At 44.7% G+C, this 10,209-nt stretch overlaps 1 protein-coding gene across 5 annotated transcripts in view; it reads right to left on the bottom strand.

The window, feature by feature from the left end:
- LOC105296092 (syntaxin-16) overlaps positions 1-9,788 on the bottom strand; it is a 57,608-nt gene extending 47,820 nt beyond the window's left edge. Inside the window, exons 1-2 of one of the 5 annotated variants that reach the window (XM_011366026.2) lie at positions 8,856-9,788; positions 1,241-1,252 (exon numbers count right to left, since the gene is read on the bottom strand). In XM_011366026.2, the coding sequence (XP_011364328.1) occupies positions 1,241-1,252; positions 8,856-8,987 (144 nt within the window). In that variant the 5' untranslated portion in view covers positions 8,988-9,788. The remainder of the gene's footprint in view (positions 1-1,240; positions 1,253-8,855) is intronic. The other 4 variants (XM_023534089.1, XM_023534091.1, XM_023534090.1 and 1 more) reach the window with 4 other exon arrangements.
- Between the last annotated feature and the right edge of the window lie 421 nt (positions 9,789-10,209).

Here is a 10,209-nt window from a genome sequence, read left to right as displayed (position 1 = left end):
AGGAAGGAAGGAAGGAAGGAAGGAAGGAAGGAAGGAAGGAAGGAAGGAAGGAAGGAAGGACGGACGGAAGGAGGGAGGGAAAGAAGGAAGGAAGGAAGGAAGGACAGAAGGAAGGAAGGAAGGACGGAAGGAAGGAAGGAAGGACGGACGGAAGGAAGGGAAGAAAAAGAAAAAAGAAAGAGAGGGGGCACCACCTCGTCCACAGTTCTGCGCCGGGCCTTTCCCACGGGCGCCGTCAGGGGCCACCGCGCCGCCGCCTCCCAGGCGGACCACACATGGCCGCCGCCGTGTGGGGACCGAGAAGCGCCAGGCGACTGGCTTAACCGGTACAGACGGTCCCCTCGTCCCGGCCCTGCTTGTCCCCTAGTCCCCGTCTCTCTGCTATCAGCAGCCGGCTGAGGTTTCTACAACTTACAGGTAGATCTTAATCTACTAGTTTTGAAGACAGCCCCCCAATCCCACCTCACCGCCATACTTCTAAATCAAATCGAACCAAAACAAACAACGCTCCCCCCACGATTACTCCTTAAAATTACTCGGGAAAAATATTTTTACCCCTTCACCGCTGAAGGAGAAACATACAAAATTAACCATCACGGTTCGATCTCCTTTTCCCTCAACTCTCGCATCGGCGCTACTGGAATAAAGTGCTATGAACATGGACTTGCTCCATCTTCTGGATGAATCGCTAATAAGTGATGAAAATGCCCAAAGGTGCTGCGAGGCAGGGGGCAGAGCGGGGACAGTGCAATGATTAGCTCAGGTGGCGTGGAGGGTCACTGCTTCGTCCCTAGCAGGGGCCCTGAAGACCCCTCACAGGCGGGGTGGCCTTCCGCCCACCCCCTTGGGGCCTGCGGCAGACAGCGCCACCTTCACGCTCCACCTGGGCCACTTGGCGACACCTCTCTGAGAAATCGAGGCACTTACACACACAGCCCAGGGACAGCCTGGCTTCCGTTACACTCGAGGGAACGTTCGCCCTGCGCTACTTCCAGGGGGAGCTGCTCCCCCAAGGGCAGTGAGGGACGTTCCCAAACCCGTCCCGAAGTCGCCCACTCACCTGTGTGGAAATACAGTCAATGAACCCTAAGTGACGAACTGTTAGACACAGTAATTACAAGGAATCAAAGCAAACGCTAAAGTACGGGTAAGCCCTGTCGGCATTTCATATATGACCAAAGACTTTAGAAGAACAGGCATCAGTTTATGATCAGACAAAAATATATTCAAAACACTATACCTCATCCAGCTCCTGAAGAGATATGTTGTGTCCATGAGTCCCATCCAGTTAGGGACAGCGAAAAGAAAGCATGATGGGGACAGACAGACAGATAAGGTATGGTCAGTTGAGAGAACACTGAGATTTTAAATACCTCTAAAGTTGACTAAAAATAAAGACCCATTAACCAAGGCATTTAAAAACTCTCCCCCCCATGATTCTTTCTTTTTTTTTTTAAGTTACAACATGTTTTTTATTTTTATTTACTGTAATTGTTGTTTTGGAAAGGATAGAAAACAAACAATAGTTATAAAAATTAAAACAATAGAAACAAATAAAACACACTTGCTCTAGCTGCACTAAAATGGAATGCTAATCTGTTTCATACATATCAAATATCACATATAATATTCTAAGTTTCCTTTAGGAAGATAAAACAAGAGAGCAAAGCTGAAATGTAATTTTACCATGACAAATAAATCTATAGTTTAACACGTAAATAGGTCTGGCAAATGCGGCAAACTTAGAAAATGAATGACCCGCAGAAAGTGTCAATGGCTGCATTCTGATAACACTGCGTGCCCACACGTGCATGGTCTCTACAAGTTCACTACCGCAGACACGGCTTTCTCCGTGGCCGTGAGCGAGCCGGGAAACCACTCTCCCCGGGAGAGAGACACAGGTGGTGAAGGAAAATGCTTCCCCTTTGCTTGGCATATGTTACTGTTAGTCTGGAAAGCACACAGTTATTCCTAAAGCTATTTATTATAAAAGCAAGTAAACAAAACCAAACAGATAGGGAGAGAGATTTTTTTTAAGGAGTAGCAGGAAAAAGCCACGGCAGCCAGAGGATTAAGTTTCAATTTAAAACTGAAGGTTCTTTTTTAGATCCACGGGGAACTCTCTTCTGAACAGACACTTACTAATGATAGATAATCTACACAACAAGGTCTGTTTTTTTTTTTTACAGTATTGATCACTGAAATAATTAGTGGTGAATTTCAATAGTCCACTGTGTTGACAGTTTTATGCTTAGCAGTAAATTTAGAAAATAAAACATAACTTCCTTATTTAAAAATTAATAGTGTAAATTAAACTGGTCTATCAGGGCCAAAACATTATTAAACAATGACAGCAATAAAAAATGTAATCAAACAAACATTCCTCCATGTAAAAATCCAATTAGCTGACATTAGAGAAAGCTGAAAGTCTTCTTCACCCTCTCCACAATCTGCTAGGGGAGCGAAGGAGAACCGTATTTGTATATGCACCGTCAGAACTACAGTGCTAGAAGATGCTAACAGAGAAGACAGTATCAAATGGAAGTCTGATTTAATTACCTTTTACTTTAAAAAGAAAAGAAAATGTTTTTATTTTCTAAAAGCTTAACATTTTCAGCAAGAAATCACCGGAGTGTTTTTATTCGTAAAGCAAGACACCAGGCAGACCCCTGACTTCGGTATCTCGGCGTGCACATTGCCGCCTGCAGCGGCTCCTTGGCATCTAAGCTTTGAACAAAGTATCACTGCAAACCGTGCTTGCATCCCGGATCGTTAACCAAGCACACGCCCTGATCTTCTGGTTTCTACAATTACTGGTTGATAAGAGGTGAAATCGGAATCACAAGCTAGACTTTATTTTTACAAATAAGAAAAACAAGCTTCAGAATGTGTAAATCCACTTCCCTGGAGTCCCAGAGCTTGTTAATGGCTGGGACAGGGACAGACCCAGGTGTTCAGGCCTCTTTCCAGCCTCTGTGATTTTATTAACAATGCAGGGAATGACCAGGGAATGACCAGGCAGCTGCCACCGCACCACGTGGGGAATCGAACTCAGAAGGTCATCTGTTTTAAGAACCCCCTCCCCACCCAATTTTGCCAGTTAAAAACAGAAGGCTTTCAAAATCCCCCCCGCCACCAAATTCCAGAAAATTCTGTCAAGATCTGAATTAAAACATTTAGAATTTCCATCAGGAAAACCCAAAATACAGCCAAATGAAAATCCGTTACTCCACATCATCACCTTCTAAATCTTTATAACGTCTAAATCTAGGTTTCTGACCTGCCAATGGCATACAATCAAGCAAATACTGAAAACTCCAAGTGGCATGTGGAATTTATAGTCTAAAGAACTTTCTACATAAAACTGAAAAAATAAGTGGAAACCCATCTGTGTTTACTCAGGACGTCTGGAAAAGTTGAGTAAAATGAGTTGGAAATACAGGTCTATGCTATAGTGATATTTACTTTATTTCCGTTACTGCCAAAATAAAAGTTTGCTTCACTTTTATCCAACAAAGTACCCTTATTCTCGAGTAAGCCTCACTGCTCAAATGGAATCTTTAGAAGCAGAAAAGCAAATAGATCTAAAGAGAAATATACAATGATTTCATACTTGGATTCTAAAGGCAGAGAACTAATTTTCCAACAGACTCAGCCTGGACTAAAACTTATAACCTTTAAAATGCAAGTTAAAATGAACAGTGTATGGCTCTGAAGTGAGATGCCATCCTATTGTAAGAAACAACAGGTCCTTGACCTTTCCGGGACCTGCAGCACAAGCCCCGGAAAGGCAGCCAGGCCTGCTAAGTGCTGTGGCCCCCCCAGGTCCGCAAGGGCCCGCATTCCCATCCCAGCGAGGTGGGTGTCACTGGGCACGTTTCCAAACTCCTCTAAACCTCAGTTTCCTTGATCCGTATCATGAGAAAAACAAAGCCTATTTGACAGGGCTCCGTGAGGATAGAATGAGGCCGTGTGTTTGGAAAGGGCTTAGCCCAGTGCCAAGCGTGTAGTAAACACTCAATAAATCTTAGCTGATATTACAGTCACGACTGAAAAAGGACCTCAGGTTTCTTATAAACATAACTAATCCCTAGTTTCTTTTTTTTTCCCCTAAAGCACACCACGTTTTATTAAAAATAATGTGTTAGTTTCGAACTAATCTAAGACCAATTAACTCTAGCTTCCATTTAGAAATTATGCATTATTTTAGAGCAGAAACTAGATCAGGAAGTAAACACTAACAAAGTAGCTCCAAGCCCTCTATCAGATCGTTGCAGGAGATCACGCAAGTCACACAGCACCTCATCGGATGGGGACAGCAACTCGGCATCTACTTTCCATTCATTTTAGACTACATATTTTTTTAATGATTATTTAACTTTGTAAATTCACTTCAGATTCTCAAAGCCAAGCTGCCTGTAACTGCTTGAATGAGGTGCTGCCTTAAAACCTGCTCCTGGCTGATACAATGTCAAAATCATTTTTGCACAGCATGGGGGTTACTTCCAAGGATTTCTGCAAGTACCACTGGACTAAGAGGCACGGCAGGGCTGTTGACCATGCATTTCTCCTTTGCAGATGCAAAGCTGAGGCTGTGTGCCTTGGTCAGGAGAAACGATCTATCAAAACAGAATTTAGAAAGTATTGTGGAATTCTTAGGGCCCCTAGGAAACACCCAACTCACACCCCTCAATTTACAAGTAAGGCACAAGATGTCCAGAAAGAGTAAAAGCTTGCCTAAACGCACATTCTGAGTCAGCCTGAGTGAGACTTGGCCCTCAACCCCCAGACTCGAGTCTGATGCTCTGTCCTTTATCTCATGCTGCCCTAAGACACGACCCTGACTGGGCATCCAAAACTGAGGCCAGAACGGAACGAAGGAGAAATCCCAAGAACTGTTTGATTTTTGCTGACAGGCTAGAAATCAAACTCCAGGGTTTTTAACAATTAGTTTCGCTAATATCAACAAAACAAGAACACAAGTAGAATTTTGTTCAGTTCTCGGTGCTAAACTTCAAAAAGGGACACAAAAACTAGATTTCATTCAGAGTCGAGAAACTGAACTTCAATGTCTGAGCTGGTCTGAGCTGACAGCTGAGCTGAAGCAAGCTCCGCGGACAAGAAGGTGTGGGGTCATCGTGTAGAAGAGGCTTCCTGTGTCAGAGACCCTAAGGGTCAGAGCTGGAGCCAGGGCCACAAGACACAAGATGAAGACACGGCTGGGGTTAGCACAGGCAGAGACGCTTTTGGTATAGTACAGAAGGTGGGGGGACGGCTGCTGGAATGTGCTGCTGGCATATCCCACTGCCACCCCAGAACATGCTCAAGGCAGGCGGACAAAGGGGTTTGTCACAGTTGGGGGTGTTGGGTTGAAGGACTTTTAGGTCCCTTTTGGCCCTTAGGACTTTTGGTATGTTTTGTCACTGCACATCCTCCTGAAATTCCTATTTAGCTGTGACATATTTACCTGAGTGCCGCACAGACCTGTTTTAGTACGCTGTACAGGCAGCCAAAATAACCCCCTCACCACCAACCAATTTCCAGTTTTCCCCTCAAACTAGGATGCGAAAAATGCCTGTTTAAATTTTTTGAATGACTTTAGGTGTGCTTAATTTCGAGTTGTGTGAATATACACACCACTTTACAACCAATTTCCACAGCTTTTTCCTTAAATAAAGAAGTGACAATTCAGGTTTAAAGCTAAAAAACAAAAACCAAAAACAACTTCTATTCTAGGTATCATTTATTCTCAGCTGTGTGTGAGATAACAAACACACACAACGAAATGAAATTCCACAGCTTTTTCTTCTAACTAGGAACTAAAAACTTCAGGTTGTAATTTTTTAAATTAAGTTAAACTCTAGAGTTCAGTTACTTCCTTTTCATTACTGAATGTTAGACAATTATTTACCAATTGTCTCCTTTTAATTGTTCTGCTCATGTTCTTAACGTAACAGGTATATATTTCATTTTTCTTTATAACTTTTTAAACATACAGAAAAGTATGTAAAAAGGTACAGAATCTCCCCACAAATTCATCACCACACTTAACAATTAGTAACACTTTGCCTTGTTTTTTATCAGAGGGGGAGTGAGAATATGAAGTGATATTCTGACAGTTCACACCTCTCTAACAAAATTAATTAATTAACTAGTTGAATTAATTAACCATTTCTTAATATCACCTAAAACCCAGCCCATATTCAAATTTGACAGCTACAGTTTTATTTGATTTGCTAAATGGTTTTGAAACTTATAAGTCAAAACTGAGGTTTTAAAATTTTTATGAGCTAGATATGCAGTGAAAAACATTGCATGAGTTATTCAATGAAGTTTTTTAAAATTGTGTTAGACAAGGGTTTTTCCCCCAAACGTCTGTAACTGTTCCAATTTCCAGAAAAGTTGAAAAAACTGTACCCTCTACTTAGTCAGGTAACGTCGTGCGATGTTTGATGGCTCATTTGTGTAGAAATCATTTCTGTAGACTCGACTGTAAGCAAACTGAAGATCCATTTCACCCCTAACACTTCAGAAATTTATGACATGCCATGTGCTTTTTAATGCACACAAATACATAAATGTGTTTTCTTTTTAATTCTAACAGAGGCAAACCATTTTTGTTTAATTGCAAAATATATTTTTTAGATAGTCTAAATTGAATACAAAAGTATTTAAAATAATCTGATGGCTCCTAATGATCTGAAAGGTGTTAATTGGTCAGACTAACGTAGGTACCAACATTTTAAACGGCATAACATACAGTAAATACCTTTTAATGTTCTGACTTAGACATGTAGTTTAGTTTTAGAAATCTATTTTCAAGAAATTGTCTGAGTTACTTAAAATATATCTATACATTTTGACATAACCTATTTTTCATATACAACCTAAATTGTATACTTTAGCTATTTCTTAATTATTTGACTTAGCTTACGTATTTTTAATTGACCTAGAAAACCATGTAAAAATCGGTCTGAGTTAAAGTTGCACTTTTTAAATGCTGCCCGTCTCAGACACCAGGTTTTAAAACTGTCTGACCTAATGATTAATAATAAAAACTTCTCATGTTACCTATCGTTTCAGGCTGCTTTAAACCTTATAAAAATGTAAAAGCAAACAATTTTTTTCAATCTATTAAAACCGATACCTCAGAAACATTAATGTGAATTTCAGCTGTTTTTTTTTCCCCCCCACGAGGTAGCATAGGTAGCACAAAATCAAGCCGTTTAAGGAACATGTAATGTTTACACCTTCTTGAACAAAACTCAAGTTCCAATGTGGAATTTTATTCATTCAATTTCCACTCTCTAATTCTTGTCTTATTTCAGAATACTCTTTTCAAAATTAGCGCTGGAATCAGCCCATTTCCATTTTACACTTATTTCAGTATAATACCATTACTTTCAGTTTACAAATGCAAAAAATCCTTGAAAATCTTAAGTAAATAAAAACCTAAACACTCCGTCCCTGTTTTCCGTGATTTTTTATCTGAGTATACGTGATTTTATTCCTAAAACTGCTCACACGGCACAGAACAGCTCTCCTACAGGAGCAATATGGCCAAAGACATTTTCCACTGGAGATTTACAAAAAGGAAAAGCTGTCTCAGTAGACAAGTCTGTCAATAATTAAGACACATGGCATCATTTTTTTCTGAAGCATTTAAAGTCAGTAAGAACAAAAATTAAAAGGCAAGACAACCCCCTAAGAGGCGAAGTGTGAGATTCCCAAAGCCGTGTGTTTCCAGTTTAATCCCCAAGAATCTGGGATGACTTTATTCCTTTATTCCCTCCTCATTTCCCCTTCCTTCAAGGAAGCTTCTATTCAAACCTGCCCTGTCGACAGCCAGGAGCCCCCACTACAAACTAGTTTCATTAGTTCACTTTTCCATTTAAGATATTACAAAGCTGATCACGGTTGTCTCATACAGATCGTCCAGACCGCCCCCCCCTTTGTCCCCCTTTATTTAACAAAGCAGAAAACTGAGGCTCAGAAAGGGAAAGTGGCCCTCATCAAAAACAAACAGGGAAACATCAGTCATCTTTCCAGCCCTCCCTACAAAAGATTCCACCTCTGGGCTAAAGGTTCAGGTTAATTAAATGAAAAAAAAAAGTGCTATTTAGGGGTTCGTTTTCACAAATGCACATTTCTGGGGGGGCTTTTTTTTTTTTTTTTTAAGTTCGAATGGAGGGAAAATGCTTAATTTCCTGTCTGGGAAATGGAAAACGAAGAACCCAGCACCTTACGGTCTCACAAACATGAGCCCCCAGGAAAAACAGTGAAGCAAATTATTCATAGGGAACACGGCCACACAGAGGGCTGCGAGGCCATTAAAAGAAAAAGAGAGGGGGGGAAAAAACACACACACACACAACTCTTTTCCTCGTTTGGGGGAGAGAGTCGTTCATTTAATAGGATTTGGGTCTGCGATCTTGCAACGCAGCCCTTAGAACCAAAGTGAGGCCCAGAAAGGAGGGGTGGAGGGAGGGGGGGTTAAACAAAACGAAACAAATAGGCTTCGGAAAGCCTCCACGCTTCCAAATCTTAGTGCTAAAACGTATGTAAGTTGGAGGCGGATTGTCGTGCGGTGACGACTGGGGTGGGGGGGGACGGGGAGGGGGGGGAACTGGGAGGGTTGCGGAAGTGGAGAGAGCAAGGCAGAGATGGAGCAGGGGCCTCATCTTTCCCCCATCTAGGGTTATAGATGCCTCAGGACCCTGGCCAAGAGACCTTGCGTTTCCCTATTATGAACCTTTTTTTTTTTTTTTTAAACAGAGAGACAGACAGAGACAGACAGACAGGCAGAGCCGCAGTGCACACGGTGCGTGTGTCGGAGAGGCCGCCGGGAGACTCACCGCAGCAATGCTACGTGAATGCAGAGGGCTGGAGGTGGTGTGACTACTCACTTGCTCGGCTAACAGCTGCCGGTTTTGGATGGAATTATTCCGCAACAACAAGAAAGCGTCGGTTAAACGCCTGGTGGCCATGTCTCACCCTTTGTGACCCCCCTCTCAGGGGCCCCCCGCCCACTTATAGTCCAGATTTGTTCACTTTCTTTCTCTTGGCCTGGCCTAGGCGGCCCACCCTTCACAGAAGCTTCTCCTGACGAGGCCTCGGACCTCGAGCCGAACAGGCGCAGCTTTGCGCTTTGCCAAGCGCAAAGACCCCTCCTCAAATAACCACCTAGGCTTTCCAATTGTCTGACTCCCCCTACCCAAGACCTGCCTTCGATCTCTAAGCACTTAAATCCCCCCAATCCTTGCCTAGCTAGCCAACGTCCCAGAGACCCCACCCCAATCCAACCTCGGATCTACAAGCGTCTAACTCTCCAATCCAGCTCTGGACTGGGAGGCCCTGAAGCCCCCTACCCGCCTTAGTCTCGGAGACCCTCAAGGGTCTTGGCCCCCTACCCCTAACTTGGCTCACACGCGTCTGGGCAGAACCGTGAGGCCGGGCTTTGACTCAGTTTCCCCACTAGGGGCCTGGCCTAGGCCCCCTTTGGACAGCCCGAGCCAGGCTTGGGCCCTGCACTCCAGGGTGCCTGGTGCTCCCTTCTTGGGCCTCGTCTGAGCCTGCTAAGGCCCTGGCCCGACCTCCTGACCCCTGTCCCTTTCTGGGCAGCCTGCTCGTCCACTGCCACAGCAGGCTGCCGGCCTCCAGCAGGGCAGCAGGGCCTGCCTTCTCGGCCTCCTCACGCCTCTTCTCCGGCTCCCTCCATCCCCGGATCTGACTGCAGCTCGGCCCGGGCCGTTTCCGTACTGTGGTCCCGGGTTCTGGCGTCCCCCCTGGCCCTCTTCCTGTCCGTCTCTCGCGGGTGCCCCCCTGCGACGTTAGCAAGCCTTGCTCGCAACGTTCCGGGCGCGGGAGCTCCCTGCCGCCCTGCCCCGGGGCACAGGAGCGCTCCGCCCTCTCCCGGGGTGCTCCCTGGGCGCCGGGGTTCACCCTTCCACAACTGGGCCCCGGCCCTGGGAACCGGCGAGCGCTCAGGCCTGAGCCTCGGGAGCGTGGCCCCCGAGCTGCAAACGGCTGCCAGGGGCCTGGGCGCGCACATTAGAGTGGAGGAGAGCGGCAGGCAAATCTGGGCTCCAGCAGGGCCGAAGTTGGAGGCGCGCGGACTCGGGGCGGGAGAGGAAAAGTTGGAGACGACTGCCTCTGGAGGCCGGGCACGCTCCACTGCAGGCGGCGGCTCGCGCTCGCCTTTTTTTTTTT

Source organism: Pteropus vampyrus, unplaced genomic scaffold (assembly GCF_000151845.1).
Source record: "Pteropus vampyrus isolate Shadow unplaced genomic scaffold, Pvam_2.0 Scaffold118, whole genome shotgun sequence".
Lineage (NCBI taxonomy): Eukaryota > Metazoa > Chordata > Mammalia > Chiroptera > Pteropodidae > Pteropus > Pteropus vampyrus.
This window is presented reverse-complemented; position numbering and strand designations above follow the sequence as displayed.